General features: G+C 46.1%; 7 protein-coding genes across 7 annotated transcripts in view; 6 read left to right on the top strand and 1 right to left on the bottom strand.

Annotated features, from left to right (window-relative positions):
* Positions 1-2,125: 2,125 nt before the first annotated feature.
* On the bottom strand, positions 2,126-2,374 carry PADG_11355 (uncharacterized protein; the record flags this gene model as incomplete). Its single annotated transcript, XM_010759605.1, has 1 exon — positions 2,126-2,374. One exon carries the CDS (start codon positions 2,372-2,374, stop codon positions 2,126-2,128), a length of 249 nt encoding a protein of 82 aa, XP_010757907.1.
* A 3,045-nt stretch (positions 2,375-5,419) lies between these two features.
* Positions 5,420-7,667, top strand: PADG_02012 (uncharacterized protein; the record flags this gene model as incomplete). Its single annotated transcript, XM_010758859.1, has 6 exons — positions 5,420-5,614; positions 5,649-5,783; positions 6,199-6,370; positions 6,422-6,561; positions 6,632-7,435; positions 7,512-7,667. 6 exons carry the CDS (start codon positions 5,420-5,422, stop codon positions 7,665-7,667), a joined length of 1,602 nt encoding a protein of 533 aa, XP_010757161.1.
* Positions 7,668-14,747: 7,080 nt separating this feature from the next.
* On the top strand, positions 14,748-15,670 carry PADG_02009 (uncharacterized protein; the record flags this gene model as incomplete). The annotated part of the gene is made up of 4 exons (XM_010758858.1): positions 14,748-14,862; positions 14,957-15,011; positions 15,067-15,299; positions 15,324-15,670. The coding sequence occupies 4 exons, from the start codon at positions 14,748-14,750 to the stop codon at positions 15,668-15,670; spliced, it is 750 nt and encodes a 249-aa protein (XP_010757160.1).
* Positions 15,671-16,795: 1,125 nt separating this feature from the next.
* Positions 16,796-17,475, top strand: PADG_02008 (uncharacterized protein; the record flags this gene model as incomplete). The annotated part of the gene is made up of 2 exons (XM_010758857.1): positions 16,796-16,889; positions 17,231-17,475. 2 exons carry the CDS (start codon positions 16,796-16,798, stop codon positions 17,473-17,475), a joined length of 339 nt encoding a protein of 112 aa, XP_010757159.1.
* A 1,516-nt stretch (positions 17,476-18,991) lies between these two features.
* PADG_11354 (uncharacterized protein) lies at positions 18,992-19,331 on the top strand (the record flags this gene model as incomplete). The annotated part of the gene is made up of 2 exons (XM_010759604.1): positions 18,992-19,125; positions 19,229-19,331. 2 exons carry the CDS (start codon positions 18,992-18,994, stop codon positions 19,329-19,331), a joined length of 237 nt encoding a protein of 78 aa, XP_010757906.1.
* A 330-nt stretch (positions 19,332-19,661) lies between these two features.
* On the top strand, positions 19,662-21,863 carry PADG_11353 (signal recognition particle subunit SRP72; the record flags this gene model as incomplete). Its single annotated transcript, XM_010759603.1, has 4 exons — positions 19,662-19,988; positions 20,062-20,304; positions 20,408-20,550; positions 20,603-21,863. 4 exons carry the CDS (start codon positions 19,662-19,664, stop codon positions 21,861-21,863), a joined length of 1,974 nt encoding a protein of 657 aa, XP_010757905.1.
* A 2,241-nt stretch (positions 21,864-24,104) lies between these two features.
* PADG_11352 (uncharacterized protein) overlaps positions 24,105-25,872 on the top strand; it is a gene marked incomplete at both ends in the record, with an annotated part of 2,036 nt that continues 268 nt past the window's right edge. Inside the window, 3 exons of the mRNA XM_010759602.1 lie at positions 24,105-24,488; positions 24,670-25,501; positions 25,564-25,631. Coding sequence (XP_010757904.1) covers positions 24,105-24,488; positions 24,670-25,501; positions 25,564-25,631 — 1,284 coding nt within the window. The remainder of the gene's footprint in view (positions 24,489-24,669; positions 25,502-25,563; positions 25,632-25,872) is intronic.

Below are 25,872 nucleotides of genomic sequence, written 5' to 3'. Positions count from 1 at the left end.
AACAGGGTGCTCTGCTGGTGAGAAAGTGGTATGTATATATAGAAGTTTCACTGATGTTGGAGATTCAACTATGAGTTTAAAATTTTCGGCCGGATAATCTTCGGCGTCGTTTAAACATTCAGATTTTCCATTAAAAACTACATACACTAATAATGCCTCACAGACATATCCCACACATCTCTATATGCTCTTGATGGTAGTGATCTTATCATATTTCTCAAGGTCCTAACTCTTGACTGACCCAGGTTGACTAGAGATGTATTAGTAATGTCGAGGTGTATGTGCGCAGAGGATGTAATTAGACAGCGTTTATTTTAGAGGGGGGGTCCAGAGTTGATATAGTTTTAGAAAAGTGGGCCCAACTTTTAAACTATATTCAACTTTCTGAACAAACATTATAATCTTCAATGAATCGGTGCATTTTGAGACAGATGCATGACAGATGCCATGGATTATCGGGAGGAGGGAGGGGGGAGGGGGGCGGGAGATGGGTAGGAGAGATATTGAATTGATTCTTCACACGAACATCACCAACATATACCCTTAATTTCTTTACGCATGGCAGAAATGTGGGCTTCTCGAAACAATGCTCTCTTAAGTAGCACCCCCTTGTTTAATTTCCCGCCTTACCTTCCTTTCCCCACCAGGGTGAAAAAGCTCGCATTGGTGCAGGGAGGTATGCAAGCTTCAAGCGCAATCCAGATATCAACTGCTCTTAAAAATATTGTACCTCTTTACTCTTCAGGGTAAGCGCCGGATGAAACCATTGTTCAGAGACGCGGAATGTTCGAGGGAGGACTGCGACCGTGCTGCAAGAATTGTATGCTTTCCGCCTTTCAGTAGTGCACTTTGCCTGCAGACCGCCGCGAAGCTGAGATCCACAGGGGGCACAGAACCAGACTGCCAAGTTGGGAGGCAGGTCTTCACGGCGGGGCCGCGCATATCAATGGAAATATCCACTCCATTCAACATAACTGGGATTCGGGCAGTGATTTGCGGACGGGTGCTAGGATCTGAAGTGTGGATTTCTCGCTTGAACGGAAATCTGCCTAGCCAAGGATAGTTTTGCTGATTGATTGGTACTTGAATATGACGTCTGCATTAAACTCTCGCTCTGACTTAAGCCGCGTAGAGAGAAATCACTCGTGTGAAATATGTATCTGACTGCAGTGTAGGGACAGTAACTGTGAATGTGAATAAATATACTTGTGAGGTGCGCAGAAGCAAACAATAATTGAATATTTTGTATTTTTCGGCGGTTCTTCGTATATCACTTTAATGGGCAAAAGAAATATTGCGCATGATACGATTTGGCGCATGGTCATAAACCAGGCTTATGGAGAGGCGTTAATCAATTCGTTTCCGGCGTATCGAATCCTCTATTCTTTTGTCAGGACCGTTGGTAACAGCGCCTCATATTCCGGCAAGACGGTCGCAAAGGACAGCGAACCGCGGGAAGCCCACATATATTCCAAGCTAGCGATCCGACATATATAAATGGATTTTTTGAATATTGAGGTCTGCAAGGAGGTTAGTGAGACCTTTAGGTTTCCACCTTCCTGATGAGAGGCTAAATCGATCGGTTGGATATGGTTTACCCAAGTGTTGGTATTTCTATGAAATTTATCGAAATTTTCAGCGCATTTTTAAACATTTGCTCAATTTCTTTTTCTTTTCTTTTCTTTTCTTTTTTTTTTGGGGTGCCGTAAGTAGCCGCCGTTCTTGTGACACATCCATCGTCACTTGCAGGTTATTTTCAAGAAAATCCCTTCGTTTGACAGAACGGGGCGGTGGCACCGACCTGGTGCAGTATTTCGTCCACAACCTTGGGACAAACTTTAAATGGCGGTTTTACAGACGTGTGCCAAATACAAGCAGGTGGGTGGCTTAGTCCCTCGAGCATGCCTTGCAGCCCAGGCCCGAGCTCACAAGCTGCTGTGCATCCACTCGCTGTTACAGTTTTCATAGAAGAGGCCATGGTGCACTCCTTGCACATGAAATTTTCGGGTTCTTATTTTTTCTAACAGCAGCTGTGATGGTGTATATCAGGTATTATGTGCAGCCTTTTGCGTGCATATATAGAAATGTATTTCTGAACAAAGGTCAGCAGTCATACAATAAGGAATCAGTGCTGGATGGCAACCTCCGCCTTCGTGGTAGAACCCCGAGCCGGCAATACCAACGAAGTTTCCAACTGGTCTTGGGGAAGGGCCCAGTGTAACCCCCCCTTAGATTTCATTCTCCCTGCAGTAACCCATATGAGAATCATCTCCGTCCAGCACTCAGACGGGGTCGCAAAAATAAGGGGAGCGAGTATCAAAGTCTCATATCGAGTCTTCTGAAAGCTGATGGGGATGGTGGTTGTATTTTCCATGGATACGGATGCGCACATTTGGTACGTTGATAAATCTGTCACATTTTTCTAGTGAAGAATGTCAACATGTACGGTAATCTACCCTCTTCTGGATCCAAGCCAAAGTAGAAGATTCTCGATTAGAGGGACTCATTGAGAACCTGGTGGCCTTTATAGAGTGGGAGGGAGAACCAGGGTGCTGGTGGTACGATCAAGCGTCGTGTGTCAAGTCATTAATTCGTCGGCCCTATATCTGAATAGAATAATAATCTACCGAGAAGAAGAAGCCCTGGTAATTCTGAGGATACCTGGCGCAATGGTTATGCCATTGCCGGCCGTTGAGCAAGATTTAAGAAATGCCTGCATTGTCGTAACCAACCCGCATCTCTGTATTCCCCGTTGCTAACTCTAAGGGCAAGGTTCAACAGAGCAAAGTTGTAAAGTTGAGCTGCTGTGCCCATAGATACGGGATATGCCACATTGCGATTCTCATTCATTGGTGGATTTTAGCAGTCTCTATGCATGCATTGCCCAGATATCCGGAGGGGGGGATACGAAGATTGAGAGTCATGACTCGGCTATAAAATTTTCAGTCCATTGGGGGCGTTGACAAGTAAGTATGGCATCACTGACTGAGACGACATTGAAGTCATGTCCACAGCATATGGCGGGCGTTGTACTTGTGCCCATGGGGGTTTGTAGCGGTAGCTGTGGCTGTCTCTAGCTAGTTATATGGCTATGGTTGGAGTGGTGATATTTGTGGACTGGCGATCTGGGATACACAGCCTCGTTGCCCTTCGTCCCTTTTAGGAAGTTTTGGACGTGCACAACGCAGGCCGCACCAAAAAGCGCTTTTTCCCTGTCTATCACAACCCTCTGGAGCAACCATCAAGCAGTGGGTTTGACACACTGTGACAGAGGTTGTTGCTGGTTGGCTCTGTGCAAGCACCAAATTTAACAGGGAAGAAGCCAATTCCCGTGGTGATTGTGCTGAGATTCAACTCTAATGATCAGATCAGGCCCGCGGACCCCTTGTCACTTCGCTGTCGCTACCCGGAGATGTTGCTCCAAGTTTCCCAGATATGACCATCCGCTCATGCCACCGCGTGGTTCGACAGGCTGAGCTTTACGGGTTGATGAAAATAGAGCAACTAGAGCATTAAGCGAGGGTACCATCGGGCGGCACAGGGGCACAGGGGCACAGGGGCACAGGGCGGAGAAGAGAAAATGAGAATCGCCGGAGTCATACCACCTGAATATCGCCGCCGTACATGGGTGTAACCGCTGTCTGAACGGAGTTCCGTGGACCTTGAATTTGAATTCGGTTTGTGACTTGGCAGGAACAACAACTGGAGATCGCCCCGCGGCTTGATCCGCCGATTGTCAATGTCAGTGTTTGATGACCGCTCAACGACCCTGTTAGGTGGAATCTTCTACGTCCGCCGGACCTTCGACTATGCTCCTGATTCAAAGTTTTTTTTTTTTTTCAAAAAAAAAAAAAAAAAGGAAAAAGAAAAAGAAAAAGAAAAAGAAAAAGAAAAAGAAAAAGAAAAAAGAAAAAAGAAAGAATTAGAAAGTTTCCATCCGTTCTTTTTGCGTTCCATTTATTTTCTATCCCTGGAGCTCTCTCCTTGAATATACCTCGGGGGGGGGGGGGGGGCGCAGGGGAAGAAGATTTTTCGTGAACCTGTCTATCTAAACGCCAGAGAACCTTGATTAATTAGCCATTCCAACTTTGAGGGATGGATAAACTGGCAGAACCAGCCATTCCGAACAGCCTCGGAGAGCCAGAATAAAGTCGAGGCAGTTTCGAGTAACTAATAGTTTTTCACTTTGGTGGTTACATTATTTATCAACGACGTCATCACACCCCGCCTTTAAAGCTGGAGCCATCTCGATGTTATTTATTGATAGGGACATCAGCTTAAGACGCTGCTAATGCAAACCGAGTATTTTCATTGGCTAGAATGGTGAAAAGGCCAAGTGGATGATGGGTGATCTCGTTGGCATTTGGTGGCAGTGGCAGATCGTGGGGCTCGTCTGATAGCTAGATGCTGGATGCTGCGGAAAGGACTTATTAATCGCTCACGGTGGGTCCGTTTCTGTGTTGGAAAAAAGCATGCCACAAAACCGGTTCCAGTCCGGCTCATCTTATGCCATGCGAGAAGGATGGTGGAAGATCCAAATCGCCTACTTACGGTCGGATTAGAGTGCAGGTTTAATCAGGTCCAATCCCTCATGATAAATCATCTACCTAATTTGGTCCCAAGATTGTGGACGACATGCGGTGCAGCGTGTGGGTCTAGACAGCTCTCAAAACCCTCTTAGTTCTATCGACTCTGCATCGTTTCCGAGCTGGAACAAAAAGCCTGTTCTAAATCAGGAGATAGGGGGGGGTCTTTCTTATGCTTTTCCTAACTGATGCCCTTTGTTTTCTCTTCTTCGTCTTCTTCTGCTTCTTTTTCTTATTTATTTATTTATTTAATTTATTTTCATATTTATATTTATCTACATCTACATTTTTATTTACATTCCCCCCCCCCCCCCCCCCCCCCCCCCCTTTCTCCCTCCTTCAGAATAATGCAGCAGTTTTGAGTTCAAAACTAGGTTCATACCAAATGTTCGCGTCTAAACTAACTGCAGGGAATTGAGGGATCTGGATCTCACATCCAAGGACTGCTGATGACGGGGGCTTCACCTAAAGTCTAAGGGTCACTTCGTACTGGTTCAGGCACGCCTTGAACGTCTCAAGTGTAACTCGGAGAACATTCCCTGATGGGCGGGTTGTTTTCGTTTGTCCAGCCTATCATGCACGTCAATGATTTGTGGGCTCCTCATAGGATAAGCACGTCTGGACGCAGCCCCTCAGCGCTCTTACACCCCACACAACTTTTCCACGGTCTAGGGCTCACGCTATTGCGTAACACTTAACTAGTTAGACGACGTTTCGAGACTGCGAAAAACTCGGCTCCGGAGAATCAAGGTAAAATATTCGAACATGAAAACTAGGAATGAGTTCGCGCCTCTGAACTGCGGCTCTGATACGGAGTAATGCGAAAATAGAATATGCAGACTGGTTACTTTACTGTTTGCAATCCCGAACCTGACTCAAGCAGCCCCGAGGACGATCCACGAGGGATATTCTCACGCTATCTCGGTGTCCACCGGGTACGAGGGCTGCGTGCTGCCAAGGAACGTTTTCACCAGAATAATCCGACCCAAACTCTCTCAAATATGCCATTTACATTGACCCACTTGGAGGTACGAATCCTCCCGTTGTGGCTTCATGAACTAGCGCGGGCTCTCTGTATTTTGGGATTATCTGGGTCTCAACTGGAGGCGCTACCTTGCACATCATTCTGCAACCCAGCGTCAAATCCCTGACCCCATCGACTGTCAACTCAACCTTAAGAATAATCTGACCCTTACTGTACCAGATTCGTGTCATTTACCCCTCTCGACTTAGAACGGAGCATGGAGTAGTTTCTGGCGACTAGTTCGGTGGTTCCCAGCATGATCGTCGTTTTACGGCTTGCTCTCGGATCATTTCATTCATGGGGTCACTGCTTGGTCAGATGTCGTAGAGGGATTTCCCATTTGACAGGCACAAGTACTCGGTTTCGGTAGTGTTGCCTTAATTTCTGTCGAATGATAATCAAATCCCGGGCCCATATTTCTCGAATCTCAGCAATAGTGCTGAATCTGGGTCCTCCACAGGGGAAAGGGGGGGGGTACGGTACCCATAGCCCACCCTGATTACTCCACAAACTTCCAAGGAAACGATCGAGTGTCAGAAGCCCCCTTCCGTGCTGTTGACAAAATAGCTGCCAATCCCCCGATGCCAGGTCTCTTTTGATCTCGCTTTCGATCTAGACCAACCCTACCAGAACATTCCCGGTTTTGAACCAGTACACTGCCGTTCAAATATTGTCCGCATGATTCATAACTCCGAATGGCTGCCGCTTTCTAAGTTACTGTCTAACGTCCGACTGGCCAGCAACGCTAACCATCATCGACGTAATTCATTTTTTGTCCGACACTGTCTCCGTTGACTTTAAAAGCCGAAAGATAAGCTGAGTGATCAACAGTTGAGAATCCGCATGTCCCGCAAAGTGAAAACAGAAGAGGAGTCGAAAAATATGCCGGTGTCATATTTGAGTGAGTTCAGGAGCGGCGGGCAAACGCAAACTCTCCCACCGTTCAGAGATGTACGTAGATAGATATCCAGCACAATGATACTACTATCATATCCCAATACTAATTAACTATCTTCCATAGCTTTTGCCACAACATCTCCATGAAGAAATAGATTCAACGCCATTTTATTCTCCAACGAGCTACCATCTTCCAGGAACCTCTTATGTTTCATCTGCTTTTCATCCTAGATCGACTCGGGGAGCAAATCTTTCACGCTCCCTGTCGACAACTAAAATCGACAGTTATGATGGATACCTTCTCCGAACGGATAGGTTTTCAAAGGATCAATCCCAGGGAGGCGTCGCCCCTCTTAAACGACAGGCCTCTGACACTGAAATCCTCTCAGCAACAAATCCGACTTCCCACTTCAGCTCTGGCGGAGCACTTCCTCCCATAAGGAACCTGCAACCGCTTCCCGCAAATATTGGTCCTTTCAGCAGAGTAAATGTTGACACCAAACCACCCGCTTTATCACTGGAATATCACAGCAATTCCAACCAACATACACATTCCTTTGGCTCAAAAGCTCCAGGCACTTATCTTCCAGCATCTCGCCCATTTCTAGTCATTCCCACGAATACTCTCTCACATTCAGAGCCTGCGAGGATCAGTCAACCCTATGAAAGTTCGCGATATGGACCTTATCAGCAATCCTTTCGGCCCGAGCTTGATTACTCTCCAGTTTCAGCTGGTAGCCTTAATGATAGGAATTACGGAGCGCAAGGAGAGCCGATTGACCCAAAAAATAAAAAGCGGAGGGGCAATCTACCAAAGTCCGTAACTGATGTTCTTCGAGCTTGGTTCCATGAACATCTGGATCATCCTTATCCTAGCGAAGAGGACAAGCAAATGTTTATTAGCAGAACTGGTTTAACTATTAGCCAGGTGAGATTTGATTATACTCTTTCCCCCGCCCCCCAACCTTGTGTATGAATCTTTTTCTAATGCAAGGTTTTTACAGATCAGTAATTGGTTCATCAATGCTAGGCGTCGCCAACTACCGGCACTCCGAAACCAAGTGCGGGCGTCCGAGCCGGATAGAAACGGGCATCGACAGTCCCCGCTAAGCGACAATGAGCAGACATCTTCACAATCGAGTGTGTCATCGCATCATTAAAACTGCTTCATCCCAGCACAGGTCTTTTCTTTTCTTTTCTTTTTTTTTTAAAATGGACAGCTTTTCTTTCATCCTTTTGCCTTTTTCGGCGTCTCTAGTTCCTTTTTATGATGCAATGAGCGATCTGAATCTCTTTTACGACTCCTGGTTATCTAGCTTTTTCTCCTTTCGAACCTATTTCTGTCAGTTCTCGGTGATGCAGGCTGGATTTTTGATTGACGAAAACCGGGCAAGGTGTGAAGCTCATGGGCGTTACAGCATATCTTAAAGAAAGGCGTCGGCATACACACAAATCCACTTTCTACTTTATCATGACTGTTTTGGGTAGGGGAGAATCTATACATTGAATGTTGATGTTTGTGGCACGTCGATGTTTATTTTTGACGCCAATTCCTTTTTTGTTATTCCCATATCCATAGTATAGTACGGGGGTATTGGGTGTTTTAGTACAGAATTCACTGCACATATACGATTTCATTTTTACGAAAACCAATATTCCTCTGTTCCGTGGTGTATTGACGTTGACGCCACCCCCTCTTAGGAGTCAAAATATGTATTTTGATACTGGTTTCCAGCCCGTCGCTGAAAACAATTTGAAATTGAGAAAATATGACTCGCCCAGTTTTGGTGCTCTTCCAAAAAAAAAAAAAAAAAAAAAAAAAAAAAAAAAAAAAAAAAAACAAACAGGATAGATAGGATTTGGTTCAGCAGCTGGTTTATGCAAGTGTCCCCCATGTGGCAGATTTGAGCAATACATCCCATGCCAACTTTCTACGAAAGACGATTCTAGTTACTTCAAGTAAATCTACCAAGCCAAAATCCGCCGCAGCCATCTCCCCCCCCCCCCCCCCCCCTCGTGGGAGTTTCAAAATCAGCACAGACATTCGAACGTCCTGGGTCCCTACAGTTCCCAACGTTGGTTTCTAGGGAGCGACCATCCGGAGGACGCAAAAAGGGCGAATCCCAGGGACCAATCACCAGCTCTAGATGATCTGTGAGCTAAACGCAGGCCTTACTCTAACTGGTTACTGGAAGTTTGATTCAAACCACAGAATCCAACCCCAGGCGCGAGCTAGCAGGATAGAAGCCAAGCGCCACGACGATGTTCACTCAAAAAAGGGTCTTAAAAATTAAGGAGCATCGCTCCGCCCATCCCATGACCATGGACCAGTGACAGCCAGCTAGCTACTCTTTGTGTACGTCCGCAAATACTTGGAGTAATCATGCACCGGGGATTTTTGTTGCTCATTTTGTTCCCACTTATTTCTATCATTTCCGCCGGGGGGCCTCTTTTGGCCCTCGGTTCCATGGAACGGCGAGAGGTATGTACTAAAATTTTCGCAAAAAAGCTGAAAAGGCGAGAGAGCCAAAGGGATCGAAAGGAGGCAACGGAGAGCCTGAGAAGCCGGTCTCGTGCATACGGCCGCCGCCCGTATTATTGATGCTTTCTATTTTTCAACACCATATGTCAGCTCCCCCCGAATTTGATCACCGGGAACTCGTCATATATCCCTATATCCGCTCCTGGTAAAACTCGCCCCTGAACGTCTCCCTAACTCCCCATTTCATTTCCTTCGCCAGTCTATGAATTTAAAACGCTCCACTCTGCCCCATCACTCATGATGACAATCACCCGACCCCCATTATTATTTCCAGGCCCTACTGCGGAGGTCTTTTGCTGATGGTGGGTTGCAGGATCCGTCTGTTTTTAACTTCACATGATGGAATGTCAGGAGAGCGGAATAAATATAGGACAGTTCAGAAACCCCACAGCTTGTATATTCCCCACTAGGAAATGACTTGGGTCGTGCTAGTTATGCTATGCACCTTGGCAATCCACGATCTCTCCAGAGTGCTGTAGCTTATCGATGGTGGCTGACACGCAAGTCACTAGTCCACTGTCCAGATCCCATGTCCTCCAAATTATGACGGCCTCATTAATCCGGAGGCTCGGACACAAGAAGCAGGTAAACATTGATGACATGCAAGTTTCAAAACTGTGACCCAACATCTTTATTTCTGGGAACCGGAGGAATCCATTTCTATTCTTGGGTCAGAAACGTATCGAGAGACAAAATACTTCGTATCTTAGCTTCCCTCATTAATAAACGCTTGTAGGTTATTTTCTTGCCTTTCGGTCGTTATGTTGTTTCCCGGCTCGAGACCTTGGTTCCTCGGGATTTCCATGTTTCAAAAACGGGGAGGGGAAAGTTAAAAAGATGACAATGCCATGGAAAAGTAAAATGAAGATCCCAGACAAGCCAGATTGTTCGGTTTATTACTATCATTGGTTCTTGGCTCCCGAAACTTTCTTATGAAGCCATAGAGGTTTGAAACCTGAACAGAGTGTGTTGCTTCCAGATTGCCAGCTTTCAAGCAACAGTCTTGATGCATGAATGTCCAATAAGCTGGAAATGAGAGGTGGAATGATTCAGGTATTTCTGCCTGCAGTCAGGGAGAATTGGGTCTGGAGCGAACCAGCCTTGTTCTCTGGCGCAAGTTGAGTCATGAAAGTTAAACAGCATAGTTTAAATATATATATATATATATATATATATATAAATTACTTATCTTGCTATCTTTTCACCAGAGCAACCAATCACTGTTGTTCCTGAAAATATGTCGCACCCCTTGGGCCTATTCAGTTCTCAGACTTGAGGGCGCAGCCAAGGAGGAACCATCATTCAGTGATTATTAGATATTCCTTTGTTGGCTTGGGTCATGAGAGATGAAATGCTTGAAATAGTAAACTTATTTGTTACTCACAGGGAATCGTTATCCGGCTAAGATTATCGCCGTTGATCCGCAGCGGACTGGGAATGATAAAGTTAAGATCCACCCATTAATAGAGGCGGCATATTCAACAGGGATTCCGGCTTTGGGTAAGTCAGAGAGACACGAAGACGATCCCTCGTGTTCGGCCACGCCGATCTAGGGATAGCGGATGATTGAGAAACCTTCTTCGAGCATGAACAAATGAATACAGAGGAACGGGTCGTTTGCATAATCACCGCCTAAGAGACGCCACCAGATTCATTCAGCCGGTAAACACTGACATACAACAACTTAGACTCAGACGAAGGACGCCCACGATCACTCAGCAGATACGACACGTAGAGATGATCGTCCTCGAAGCTTTGTCAGCAGCTGTTAGATTTTGCGACTTGCCATCCTTGCGTTGTTATTCAACGTTAGATAGTTATGCTTAGGATTCAGCTGAAGTCGCAAGCCCTGTCTATGATGTACTGTAACTATCTCGCTGGCTAGCAGCAGCCTCCTCTTGACTTTCAGCACAACCACAAAACAGCCCCAATCTCCGACGTTGCACCCAGCATTGGCACCAGCCATCCTTACCCAGAGATGTTCAGGCCTCAGAGCAAACTGCAAGACTCTTTCCTCTAGGACGTCCAGTAGAAGGCACTAGCATGCCTATCTCATGATGCGATTAGAAGGTTGCCACTCACTGGTGCAGATCCAAACTTCCAAACTTCCCAACTTCTGGATGGTTGGACCCCAGCTCAAACTCCTCGCTCAGGCCCGCTGGGCATGCCAGGTGGCTTTTCCTACTTGGCCAGGGTCGTTGCTCCACTGTTAGCTGTCATGAAGCTGTCAGGCAGATATGTCCAATCTGCACGCACCCTGCTGACGCTACTTCTTCAAGGGTCCTGGTCGCTATTTTGCTCTACGAATCTACTACCTATGGGTGGAAAAGATCAATCCCAACTGCCATAGTACTTGTGTAGAATCTCGGAAGGTCGGGTAGAAAACAACCCAGGAAGATTCAAGCCAAAAAGCTTTCCAGCGGCGGGGCAAAAGTTTCCACTATTCCTATCTGAAGAGCAACCTTAATCCAAAGTAGTTTATTTTATTGTTGAGATTTCCAAACATTTCCTACCCGTCCCCTTCCGAAAAAAGGGTGTTTTTTGAGAATCGAATATCACTCATGGGGGCTATCAACAGCGGACTTGAATAGTCCCATTCTGATGAGATTGACCCTGTTATAGACCCCTTCTAGGGGAGAGGGAGGTTGAAGCTTGGGGAAATGTGGACATAAAATGATGTATGTGTATTTCGGAGGGAAACATTGACACATTCATAGCTTAGCTTGTTGCTGCTGAAATTCTCACTTTAGTCTTTTGAATGCGCAGCTACCGCCTGAAGCCACTGACTTTGAACGCAGGAATGACCTGCATCGGCGAGAAGGCGAGATCTCGAATATGAGTTTGAAAGGTTCAAAGTATATTTGGTGGGTTTCCCGTAGCAATATTGTGCATCAGACTTAGTTAAAGTTCATGATTCCCCACTCAAGATACATATCTTTGACCAGAAAGCTTAACTTGTCAACCTCCGGTGGAACTCGGCACGACAAACCGGCAAATAACCAAATTGTCCAATAGCAATCAATGGCGCTGGAATTAAGCTCAGAAACATGGGACGCCGGAACGAAGCGTGTCCGAAACAGTTGCTCGTACGTTCAGTGTCTGAGTTCTTCGACCCTCCGACATCGAGTCTGCCCTTGTCGGGGATTTGTCGCCAACCGCTTTTCAACCACCGGAGAGTAAAGCAACGACGCAGGGTTTCCCATGTCTCAATTATTGCTTGGCTCCTTGAGGCCTGGGAAGTGGAAGCGGGAAAATCCTTGACCCAAATAGAAACGAAAGTTTCAAAACTTGAAACAGGAACCTGGACAGCGTAATTTGTTCATAGAAGTCACGAGAAATTCGTATATCTGCTTTACTCACCCGTTGTCCCGTTATAATCATTCCAAGGATGCTTCCCGCTTTCTCGTCTCTTCGCTTAAAAAAAACAAACAAACAAACTGGCATTAAAGCTAGTAAATGCATTCATTCTGGTGGCGGACTACCTTGGATATGGTAATAGCCCCAGTGTCATCCCAGCGGTACATATCGGCAAGGTTCATGACCTTGATGTCAAGAAACTATCGCTAAGCTTAGTTTACATCAACACATCATCACCAACGAAAACACTACACCAGGGAGATATTTGTCGAAAGCTTATGAAATAGATACCATGCTAAAAAGCGGCACCAACTTGTGAACACCACCCCAGGAAATGTTCGTCGAATTCTCGATTTTCTGACACGATTCACAGCGGAAGGTTTCAATTATTGACAGGCCATGTTGCTGTTAATCTGCCAGAGATCCTGTCATGAAAACTGCCGATATCAGCGGAAGGCATCCATTAGCTCCAAAACCCAAGTATTCCCACCAATTAAAAAACAATAATTCCACGTGCAATTTCGCGCCTTTTAAGGTCGGAACAGGGTCCTGACTGCAGATCTGCTTCGATTGGATAATGTATTGTGAGGCTTAGCTGTGGGTATTGCTCACTACAAAATCTATGAGGTCACCATGTAATATTATTAGTTCCAAGGACCTAGTTAATATCGATAAAACTGACGCTGAACGAAATCCCTCATAATTAGAGACTGGTGGAAACCAAAACGGAAAGGAAGAGGTTGAGGGTTGTGTTCAAAGATCTCCCGTTGTTGGGTGGTGGTTTATGGAAAACTTGGGTGTCTGCGAGTCAGGACGCTCGAGCAATGAACTGCCGAACACAATTCCCTGTCTTTCCCCCCCCCCCGGTGGATTCGTGTTGACAAATTTCTTCCCCTATCTCCGTAAGTAATGATGCGTACATTACAATGTTGCTACCCTGCTCCTCCAGGGTGACGAAGAAGACTTTGAAGGATTGAGGAGCGGCATTGGAAGCATCCGGCATCTGGGAATCTGCAAGTTCGACTTGCGATATGTCCAATGGATCTCTCCAACTCCGAACCGCTCTCTATGCGGCGTATGGTACGATAATGCAACGTGGATGAGATTGTGCTGAAGAATATGTACAACTTTGATGAGACTGACCTTTTAATAGGAGTTATCTCAACAGCTTGGGTAATCACTATTACAGAGAAGAAAGAGCAGGCCATCTTTTATACAGCCCGGAAATAGAGAATAAGTAACAGTGATGGAGGCAGTCAGTGCTATAAGCTACACTCTGTCTTCTATGATTATATTGAAGAGCAAGCTTTATCAATTCTCATGATACAGGCAACTGTCAGTGAATTGAACAATTGGTCTTGGTATAAAGAATTGAACTACAGATGATCTTGACCTAATACGACTGCTGAAGGTATTTTAACAAGTATACTGAGGTTCATCCAAATTGAGAAATATAGACTGTTAATTAAATGAATATGATAGTCATGCTACAGCTGAATTTGACAAAAATTCTATCAGAATCATAAGATTGTATAATATTATATATGCCTCCCTACTTCTCTTATCTACTGCAGTCAATAGATATGAGCTGTTTTCCATCATTAAAAAGAGTATATGGCAAGAAGCAGAAATGGAGCATGAGATTGAGAATCAATCATATTGACAAATGGGAATTTCTAATGAAAGAGGTTTGAGGGGATATTCATATCCAGGGACCAGAAAGTAATGACTCCCAACTTGCAGCAAATGTAACACCCCCGGACATAATATTAGAGCGTGCCCACAAGCCTAAAAGCCTATTCCATTTAACTACTATAGGTTATTGCTTAATTTGAAAATTTGTTAAAATTCGGGATGAGGAAAAGGGGAGGGTTGAGTGGTGGATTAGTTATGTTAAGCAGCGGCATGAGTAATAATATTAACTAAATAAAGGGGGTTGAATGGTTGAATTTGTTAATTACATCACACTGGCTGCTCATTGTGGATTAGGGCCAATGGGAGTCTAAAGACCCTATTAACCATTAGACCAAAATCAAATACTATAGGCGCCTCTAACCTAAAGTATAGTTAACCCACGGAGGTTTGCAATTCCCAAAGCCGCCTTTAAAGCCGCCTTTTTAAGTCGCACTTTTCCCCTTTTCTTGCTGTTCAATAGTTAATAGATTGCAGACAAGGACTGACTCCTTGAAGAGGAAAATCTTTAAGGTTATATGAATCACTCTGCTCTACTCCGATATCGAATTAATCGATCTCTTCTTCTATCAAGTGTACTCTTCCTCTGCTGAGTGTACAAACAGTTCTCTGTCATTTGAAGACGAATAGAACCCTTGATATTTTGAATATGGTCTCCTGTGGGCGTGACCAGGATTTTGGCTACTACCAGATCCATACGCCTCAGGGGAAGACAGTCAAAGTGTCTCGCGCCTGTCAGGTTCCGACCTCTCCAGATTTTCAAGGTAAGACTGGCTCTTGATACCGTCTCCACCGGTCATTGGAATATTAGCAGGCTTGTTGAAGCTGGAGGTAATGGCAAGCTTGTTCTTGACTCAGTCGAACGGCGGACTCTCTCGGGTATCGAGACGGTCTGGCACTCTGTCCGTCTTGAGTATGCGCATCTCTTGAGTGAGGCATTTGCTGGGGATGAAGAGATGCAGTGTCAGAATCATCTGTCCTCCACGTTACATCGTACCGGTCTACTTCACCCAAACGGGATCATCGCTTGCTGGGGTGGTCGCCCGAAGATGTCTACAGTGTCTCAAAGGATACGGAGATCTACTCCCTTATAGAAGGACACACAATATCGGACCTGCGTTCCCAGCTCATATCACCGAGAACGGTGATCGTGTGATCGGCTATGCTGCCGAGAGAATCCCGGGTCGTCGCGCCACGATCGGTGACTTGGAGCCCTGTTGAATAGCCCTACCAAGACTTCATACACTCGATATCGCTCGTAGAGCCTTGAACATATCAGTTTTCCTAGTGGCAGATGATGGCCATGTCGTTCAACATGGCTTTTCTGGGTCATTCCTCACAGGCGATGATGTTGCACATGCCAAATATATGGATTCTCTTGAGGATATGCTATGGCAAAGCTGGCTTCCTCCTCGCCGCCGACTCGATCACCAGGTGGGAGAGAAACTTGAGGAGATTGACAAGCGTGATGATGGCATTCACGCTGTAGCACTTGGCCAGGCCGTACTGCAGGATAAGGGTGGATATCAACACGGAGAAGCACGGAAAACTACTTGGAGAATTAAGGACTAACCTAGCTTCAAGAGGATGGAGAGTAAAATGCTGATAAAGAGAGTTCAGTCGTTACTAATCTATTATGTTGAAAAAATCTGTCATTTTGTCTTTTCAATGCAACTAATAAGCACAATCACATCGATTGTACACGTCAATGATATTAGGAGATTTTAGTAATAAAACTACATACGTCTTATTGCTGTATAAGATCAGATATAATGAAATAGCATGAAAGATAAAAGTGTAAAGGTAGTAAAAAATAATAAAGATGTGTATCAAGATGGGAAGCCCCTCCAGGGACCTGTATAAGTCAGTCAGGAGCTCTTATGGTCCCTTTGGCCTAACAGTTTAATCACCAACCCCTAACCGATAGTTCATGATTCGGGCACCGTGACGAGATGAGAACGATCAGAAAGACAGTTGAAGTGATATTAATAAAAATCATACCAATAGCAGAGGCAGTAAAAAGGGATTCTTAAAGTTTTCACCCGGCTAAACATGATCTCATGTGTAGTGATTCAAGATATTGGCTATAATCTTTGCAGGAAGAAATTTCAATTTTAAAGCTCCAGATCTGGTCTGAAGCCTGGGAAATAGTTAAACTTGAAATCTAGACGGCAGAACTGTCTGTTCTTCAGGTTCATACAGATTCATAAATCGTCCATGTAGTTGGTCTTAGAGATGACTGTTGAACACTGATGGTAACATTATATACCTACCCTGGAGACATTTTTGCACTTCCAGTCTATGAGATCATTCCTCTTGGAGGCATGACAACGACTTACACCAGCTGCAGTGACGCGTGAATACGAGGTGACTGGTTTCGCGAGATCGAATTGACACGAAATCAAAGAACGAGAAATTCAGGATTTCAAGGTTGTCACCTCAGTCTCAACCAGAGACTGTGTCCGGTCCAACCTCCAGCAGCGTAGTGCGGGGAAAGACAAAGCAGTCACTGTTAACAGGATGTATTGAGAGTATCCCTTCGCGAGCTCTTACATTCATTACCTAATAGAGCGAACATTCTCAATCACCACTTGGTATATAAATATATGAATCATATATAACCAAGGTTAACCTAGCACCATTTGTTACATCACCAAAAATATTTATCAGAACATAGTGATATATAAATCGAGCAGAATGCCGATGGGAAAGCATGAAGACCGCATACTTGATTGCAGTATTCCACTAGTAATCAAGGATATCAAGGGCAAGAGTGTCATCATGGCCGGAGGTATTTATTTAGTTAAAAACCTTGTTATTGATATTTTGAAAACACTGGTTTCACAGGTGCATCAGGCTTAGGCAGACCATTTGTAGAAGCCTTCACCAAAGCCGGGTGCGTTTATTCACCATCTGCCCCTGAAGTCCCAATTGGCAGGCGCGTGAACGGAAGGAAAGAGAACAATTCATTGACTCGAATGGCCCCTAAATAGTGCATGTCACGTTTGGCGACGTGGATGGAGAATCTGGATCTTCACTTGCAGCGGAACTGGCTGGGTACGCTGCTTTGAACGTATCTCTTTGTTGAATCCAAGATCAAAAGGCCACGGGGAAGTGACGATTTTCACACAGGAAAGGGGTGTTTCGTTCGATGCGATGTAAGGGTTTTGGAGGAGCAGGTTCGCCTGTTCGAGATGGCTATCATGAATTCCCCGAGCAGCACTTGCGACATTGTCATTGCAAATGCTGGGAAAGCTGGACCCGATGGATTGTTTGGGGACGATGATGAGGACAAATTCGCTTTCACCCTCGAGATTAGACCCCATCAAATTTTGCCGCGCATTATGACCGTGGTTTTGAGAATTAGAAGCCCTTAATTGCAGACGTCTCCCTCCCTCCCACCAAACCAGACACCTCCATGTTTGATATCAACCTTACAGGAACTCTATATACGACAACTAGCGCCGGCCCGAGACAGACGTCTGATCTTTATAGGCAGTCTTGGCGGGTTCTTTGATCTGCCTGGCTCCGCGACATATTCAAAGTCCAAGTTTGGAGCGAGATGATTGATGCGCTCGCTTCGAAAGAATGCTTGGGTGGATTCTATTCGAGTTAATTTGATTTCACCAAGGTATGTAGGTATAGTACATGCATTGCGTGCTATACTGACACCAGCATTCTCATGGATCCTTCATCCCAACCATCACCCTTCCTCCCCTTTATTGCTCAACCGCTCTAACCAAACGTGAAGTTACATCATAATCCCAGCTTACCCCGAAAAACTGATTGCCTTCTTCACATCGAAGGACGTAAAATTCACGTCAGTGGATGACGCCTGTAAAGAGCCCTGAGAATCGCAGCCTATCAAAGAGTGAATGGCAGATCACTCGCGGTTGTTTCTCAAGAAGACTGCGCCGAGGGATATCTGGACCTTGCGCAGGATGTTTCCCTGAGGGTAGCATGTTGGGTGACTGGCAGGATGTTACTATCAATATTGGCTCACGAACATAACATGCATTCTGCACGTATGACCTGGGGGGTCGCGTGATGGAGTGTGTATGCATGCGTATGAGTGTGTCCGATTGTGCAATAGATGATGGTGTCTTAATAAACAAAACAAAAAAAAAAAGAAAAGAAAAGAAAAAGAAAAAAAGTGGAGGAAGGAGAAAGATAACTTGTGCTCATTTTGTTGTTGACTTGCAAAATTGAGTGTATGTCCAATTGAAGGTAAAAGTCCCGAAACTTGATGTATCATCCTCATTGCAGTCATCTTGTGCATGAAGGCTCTTTTTAACTGATTGTCCACAGGTGTTAACATAGACAAGATATGCACAATCTGAAAGAACATGAGACTGGTGACTTCAATCAAAAGCATTACTTAACCCGCAGTATGGTCATTTGGGGCTGTCAACATACCCAGTTGATATTTCTTCTTCCAGTGCATGTCAGCTGAGACAATTGAATTAGTATCAGGCTTCAGGCCTGTGACTGGCAGCAACTGGGCATTTCAGGCATATTAAAAGCTGACAATCCATCTTCGGTTGCGTATGACAGATGCTGGATGGTTTTGTATTTCCCCCTTAACTTATTGAAATAAATTACTTTATTTCTCAACAGCGGTTATCCAAGCAGAATAACGGGTAGGTCACTTTTGAATACAGCCGTAAGCTGATGATATGAAAGCTGATTTTTTTTAACTTTTCAAAGAGGTCTTCAAGATTAAAAATGCTGTTTTCTAATCAGGTTTTCAGGCTGGATAGGAAATCTATGGACGACATATGATTCTCGAACATTGCTTCCCACACAGCGCAACTTGGATCTGATGTCAGAGAAATTGGGTGGATAGGATAAAGGCGAGTAAACCAAAACATCCTTTACATCCAGCTTCTAACAATGGGTCAGTCCCGCGACCAATATACCTATCAGCTCGCTGGTGAGGACCGCGTGCACGAGCTAATCGTCGATGGGATAAGCAAGCATATAGGAGGTCTCGGAGAAATGCTCACTGCACTAGACGACGAAAACGGGTAAGGCCAGAGAGCTTGCTCGAAAGGTATGAAGCTTCAGCCAGGGCAAGATACAAATGTAGAAAAGTGCATGCATTGGTTTTTCTGGAACCTCGGAATCCAGGTCTCGAGAGTATATGTGCATTGCTAACTCGATATCCGGGAGACGGCAGATTTTACTCCTGGACAGACAGAACCTGGTTGAACCGTTGAACTTGGAAGAGTGATTGATGTTGGAGCGGATATTGGAGTGAGGTTGCAGGATTTGGTTGATCCATTGGATGTTCTCGAAGCTTAGAGTTTGCATCATGTGACATCCCGGCTTGGCCTGTAATTTGGGATCTGTGGGGCTTGGTTACAATTCAACATTCGCCGGAGAAAACTCACAACTTTGGAGTTGATACCATTTAACCAACAGCAACAAGTCCCCGGTGTACATAGTTGTTTGAATATCGCCCCAACTTCCTCTATGTCAAAGTGCATTTTGCCATTGTTGCGTGATTCTACTCCCCCTTTAAACCCTTCAGGTGCCGTTGCGACGGCTGAAGAGACGCCCAATGGCGACCTCCACGCAGAGCATCAGTGCGCTGCTCCAACGAAGCACAATCGACGACCATGAAGAAGTCATCAAGGCTTGCAATGCGGTGTTGAAAAAATCGAAGCATGATCTTCACGCCCTCCATGTAAAAACTGTTGCCCTGGTGAAATTGGACCGCTTCGAAGACGCAATCCGAGTCGTCGAGGAAGGCGGGGATGCGCTCAAAAATCGGGTCCCGCTGGAGTGGTCTTATTGCTTGTACAAGATTGGGAAGCTGGAGGATGCGATAAAGATTGCTGCAAGTGCTGAGACTGGAAGAGGAGGAAAACATGTTGAGGCCCAAGCTGTACGTTTGTCGGCCTCCTGAACTCGGGATATCGCTTGTTCTGCGGGATGGTCACTTATGAATATACCTCTAGACATATCGTGCAGAACACTTCCGTCGAACTGCAGACATATACAAGGAGCTATCCGCTGAGGATCCAGCCCTAGCGGGTGAGAAAATTGATGTGCGAATTAATTCCCGAGCAACGGAGGCACAACTCCAGTGGGCTGGATTGGGAAACCTGGTTCAGAATACAAAACCTAGTCGGGAAGACCTAGAGGGATTCGAAACGACCTATAATGTGGCATGCGTTGCAATAGGGAGGGGGAAGTTGGAAGTTGGAGGAGCACTACTGAAACGAGCAAAAGGCTTGCCTCTCTATCTTCCCAATATGCCCTGGCTCCAACCATGTTCAATATCTAACCGATTAAACCTCAGAGCTTTGCAAATCATCCGATGATCTTACACCTGAAGACAAGGCGGCAGAACTCCTCCCTATTACCGTCCAACAATTATATGTGGCGCTGAAGCAAGGGAAAATTGATGAAGCCAAAAGCCTTTCTTCAGAAATCAATATAGCTGAGTAAGTTTTTAGCACTAATTTGTTGAAGAGATATTAACCTCCGTTATTACAGAATCCCCGAGTTTTCAACAAAGAAAATAGCACAAAACAACGTTCTTCTTGCTTCCAAGACAGAATCAAATCCATATTTCCTCCACAAAAAATTCCACGAGATCCCAACCTCAACCGATAGCGACAAACTATTTTCCTTCCAAACTAGAGCACTTACCGGAAACTCGTACGTGGTAGACCTTCTGGTCCGCAAATTCGATGGCATAGCAAGATCAATCGAAAAGGCTCTCTCCCAGCATCCATCTCCCACCCTATCACCTGACATCAACACGCTATCCGTTTTCAACATTGCCGCTCACGTGCTGGATGGAACAGGCAAAGCCGGTCTCAAAGAAGTGCTTCCCCTGCTAGAAAAGAGACCAAAAGATGTTGGCCTCATCCTCACAATCATCCAACTATATTTTGCAGCCGGAAACGTCAGCTCTGCCATCTCTACCCTAGAAGCATTCCTGCAACGACTCGACAAATCAATATCAGAGTCTGATAAAGATATCCGGTTCAACCCAGGGCTTCTCAGCATACTGATTTCCCTCTATAAACTCCAAGGCCGCAGAAGCCACATAAGGGCAGAGCTCGCGAAAGCAGCATCGCATTGGCTATCGCGTCCGGTCGGATCTCCCTCTCTCCTCCGCGCCGCCGCTTCATCCCTCCTGGCCTCCGGCGACCCTTCAGACCTCGCTTTCGCCGGTGAAATTTTCAGCAAACTCTATGACGCCGATCCTAACGACCGTGTTGCGATTGCGGGTTGCATTGCATCATACGCAACGATATCACCCGATAGAGTGAAATCGATTGTAGATAAACTCTCCCCCATCCAAGATCTAATTTCTGACATCGACGTTTCTTCCCTTGAAGCTGCCGGAATCCCTTCCATCACCAACACCGCGGCAACAAAAATGATAACCTTGACTGCAGCCACCACCCCCGCTCTAGGGAAAAGCAGCCGCAAGAGACCAGCAGCAGACGACTCCAGCAAGCAAGAAACGAAGAAGAAACGAGTTCGCAAATCGCGATTACCAAAGGACTACGATCCGAACAAGAAACCGGATCCGGAACGTTGGTTACCACTGCGCGATCGCTCGAGTTATCGGCCTCCTAAGGGGAAGAAGGGGAAGCAGAGGGCAGCGGAACGTATGCAGGGAAGTGTAAGTAATGAGAAGAGTGAGGAGTCGGCTGCTTCGACGCCAGTTATACAACCAAAGTCTCAGGCTGGAGGGAGTGGAGGGGGTTCGAAGAAGAAGAGGGCAAAGGGGAAGAAGTGAATGTGGGAGGACAGTTATATGCGAGGACCAAAGTTGGGTATATGAATAGAGCTTCTTTCTTCATATCGTGTACTACATGCGTAATGATCTGATCTTGGAGATTTTCACTTCATTTGGTTGTTGGGTTAGATGGGTGGTATTCAATTCAAGACTATATTGACTCGGTTTATTTGTCTGCTAGCGTTTTCACCCACACATAGCATTTATAAAACAGGCGGAAACAAGTTCGAGATATGCTCACCCAGCTGAAGTTTGCGACACAGATTGCTCTTCGAATATACATATATATATATTCATCCTCTCCTTCCCATTCAGGTGCTCTACGATCTCCGATATCAACTGGATATGGTCAAGTCTGCGGAATATGCAGAGCCGCCAGAATGTGACACTGGAACTCGTCTGCCATAAATATATATATAGACATCTTTGCATCCGCCCTTTGTTTTTTGCTCTCCCTTGGGGTTAAGTGTAGCGAAACACCAAGAGAAACACCAAGAGAAGCACCCTTGAGGGGTTGTATAGCCAGAAGAAACGGCGGAGATTGATCTTTACATGGTTGCCCTACAACTGAAAGAGGGAATGAGACTTGCGCCAAGGAGACTGTTCGTCCCTTTAGCTGACTTTTGCGATGAAATGGCGGAATATTACAGCTGCAATTCTCTGTTGTATCATCTCATGGGGCACAATATGAAAGTGCATTGAATGAAATACATAGTCATTACAAGGACCTTTGAAATGATTGAATCCCAGCCCCTTCTCCGACAATCAAGTTCCAACGGATGAAGCGGGGACGGTGCAATGATCTGAATGTGGCTTGTGAGACAGATAGATATGTGGCTATGCACCCGTATTGATATAATTATTCCCGCAACTGCCCGGGCGTAGTATGAGTTAAATAGCTGTATTACGTGCCCCCTCCCAATTCCGGATGAAATACACATAAGCTCTGTCTGCATGGAGGACTCCTCCATATATGGTTCCTAGGGAAACCAACGTCTTTCGGTATAGCTGGGTGCCTGCAGCTCCAAGAATGAATTAATGGAGGCTGAATGGTGTTTTCTTCAAATCCGGAGCTTCGCCATTCGCAGTATTCGCGAAAGCACCCCGCTATACACCGTAGGTACGCCCATCTGCATGGAATGTCCAGCATCCAAGTGACCGGCCGCTGGTCACTACCGTGCACTGGTACATAACTAGCATTACACCGATGACATGACCGATGGAACTGGCATACAGATGGGTTGCGACCCAGTCTTTTCCAGAGACTGCAGCTTTTCCTTGCCCCGCTTAACGTCATAATTACAGCCACGGGTACGGGCGTACTGTAACGCCCTCCACAAGGATTCCTCAGAGTGTATATAAAAACTCTCTGTGTCCGCTGTTGGCTGCCCATCTCTGCCTATCTTCTTCTCTAGTATATCTCTCGGTGACCATCTCACTCTCATTCTCATTTGTCTCTTTGACTTTTTGACTCTCAAAGTTCAGTATGGGTGTAAGTTCCTGTCCCTGAGTCCTTCCAATGATACCCCGCCATTGTCTTCCTTAGGGTTTTTGCGACCCGCGGATTTCGGAAAATTTATATAAGTTTTTCTCCTTCTCGATGTGTATCTATGCCATCAAAATGGCTGACACCACCTCCCTCTGGGTTACCATGATATAATTAGCTCGCTTCAAAGATGGCTGCGGCACAGTCAGCCGCTGGTGGCCCTCCTTCGGGCTATCCTGGTGGTCCTCGGCCAGCTGGAGGTCCTATGCAAGGCGCATATGTGAGTTCGCCCATTCATAACCCCCAATACGCACACAGATATTGGATCGCAGGCAATGTCGATAGGACAGAAGTGGGAGAGATCTGAAAAAGGGCCTCTGCCAGACATGACCGCTTGTTTCCTGTGGATGCTTGTTCTAACTGCGTATCGCCATGGCAGCCTGGCCAAACCCAGCAATATCAGGCCTATCCAGGTGCGCAAACACAAGGTCCACCCCCAGTGGTAAGCGAATCACAGCCCCCCGCCAGCCCAGTAACCCGTTGCACACTAGTTTTGGCCTGAGCAAAAACCTGTCCAATCTGTTCCTTACCACTTCTCTCTTAACTACATCACCGTCCTCGCCTCTTTGTGCTTCATTATCCGTCTCTTCATCCTGTTTCCATCTTGCTGTTATCCGCCGGTGTCTCTTCCAACCAACCTCTCTCCTGGGGCGTACCTTTTTTGTTTTGAGTACACCGTTCTCTGCGCCGCAGTCATGCATCGACAGCATAATAGCCAACAGTATCCTGGTCAGTCATACCCGAGTTCGCCGCAACCTCCGTACCCCGCGTCTTCTCAACCGCCTCAACCACACCAATATGGACGACCAGGAATGCCTTCCACTCCATCTCCAGTTCCGGGTTACCAGGCTTCCTCTCGACCTCCGTACCAGCAGAATTATCCACAGCCTGCTTATGGCCAACAACCGCCAGGAGCATATGGACAACAACAGCAACCACCGCTGCCTCAGCAGCAGCAGCAATATGGAATGCCTCCGCAACAGCTTCCCTATGGACAGCAGCCTTACAACCAGCAGTACCCTCATGACCAGCAGTACCCTCAACAACACCAGCCCTATCCTCAAAATCAACCCCCTTACGTTCGTTGATTTCCTATCTTGTTCACGTCTCTCTTTTCTTAATTTTATTTTATTTAGCTCTTTTTTTTCTTCTTTTTTTCTTTTCTTTTTTCTTTTTCCGGCTTCGCCTACTATTTTTGCTCTCTAAAAGTCAATGCATAACATGAAAGCGTACTATACTAACAAACGATCATGATGACAGAAGCAGCCCGGCCAATATCCTCCCCAAGGCCATCCCCAGGGAGCTCCGGGTTATCCACCCCAGGGAGCTCCGCAATATGGTGCCCCCCCACAACCCCCCGGGCCTCAGTTGATTGCCGCCTATAAGCAAATCCTTTTGAGTACTGTTCAGGAAAAGAACCTTCAAGCAATGTACCCCCCAAATTCACCGGCCCTCGATCAAATTGCTTCACGAATCACCAACCAGGTTGATCAGCTCTGTGCTACATGGCGCGTTCCCCGGGAGGTGGGACAAGACATCATCAAACTTGCCCTTTTCGACATCATCCTCTACATCGATGACAGCGGCTCCATGCAATTTGAAGAAAATGGCGATCGCATCAAGGATCTCAAATTGATTCTCAACCGTGTCACTTATGCCGCTACGCTATTCGACGACGATGGCATTCAGATCCGCTTCATGAACTCTGACGTGCAGGGCGATAACATCCGCGGCGAACAGCAGATCGAACAACTCATCAACACCATTCAGTTTAAGGGTCTGACCCCGATGGGAACGAGCTTGAGGAACAAGGTCCTGGAGCCGTTAGTGCTTCGTCCAGCGCGAAGTGGTCAACTGAGGAAGCCAGTCCTGGTCATTACCGTTACTGATGGGCAGCCTGCTGGAGAGCCGCAGGGTGCTGTATTTGATGCTATTAGACAGGCGACCAATGAACTGCAATCGCTTCCCAAGTATGGGGCTGGCGCAATCTCGTTCCAATTTGCACAGGTCGGAAACGATTTGAAGGCCCGCGAGTTCTTAAGCAAGCTTGACGAAGAGCCCGGTATTGGTGGACTGATTGACTGCACATCCAGTAAGTAAACGATACTATGACAGGGCCAAAGAGATCGGTATTCCTAACAGCAACAAAAACAGACTTCGAAGTCGAACAGGATGAGATGTCCCGCGCCAACCCACCCGTCGACCTAACCCCAGAACTCTGGGTAAGTTTCGAGCAACCAACCACCCACCACCCACCACTCCATAAAAAACAAACACATAAGCAAAAGAGAGAGAGAGAAACTAACCAAACCAAACCCACCAGCTCACCAAAATGATCCTCGGCGCCATCGACTCCTCCTACGACTCCAAAGACGAAAAGTCAAACCATCCCTCTAACTCCGGCATCCGCCTTCGGCCACTGCAAGGCCAATACAGCACCCCACCCCCCCCCCAAGGCCAGTA

This window comes from Paracoccidioides brasiliensis (genome assembly GCF_000150735.1).
Source record: "Paracoccidioides brasiliensis Pb18 unplaced genomic scaffold supercont2.2, whole genome shotgun sequence".
NCBI classification, from domain to species: Eukaryota; Fungi; Ascomycota; class Eurotiomycetes; order Onygenales; family Ajellomycetaceae; genus Paracoccidioides; species Paracoccidioides brasiliensis.
This window is presented reverse-complemented; position numbering and strand designations above follow the sequence as displayed.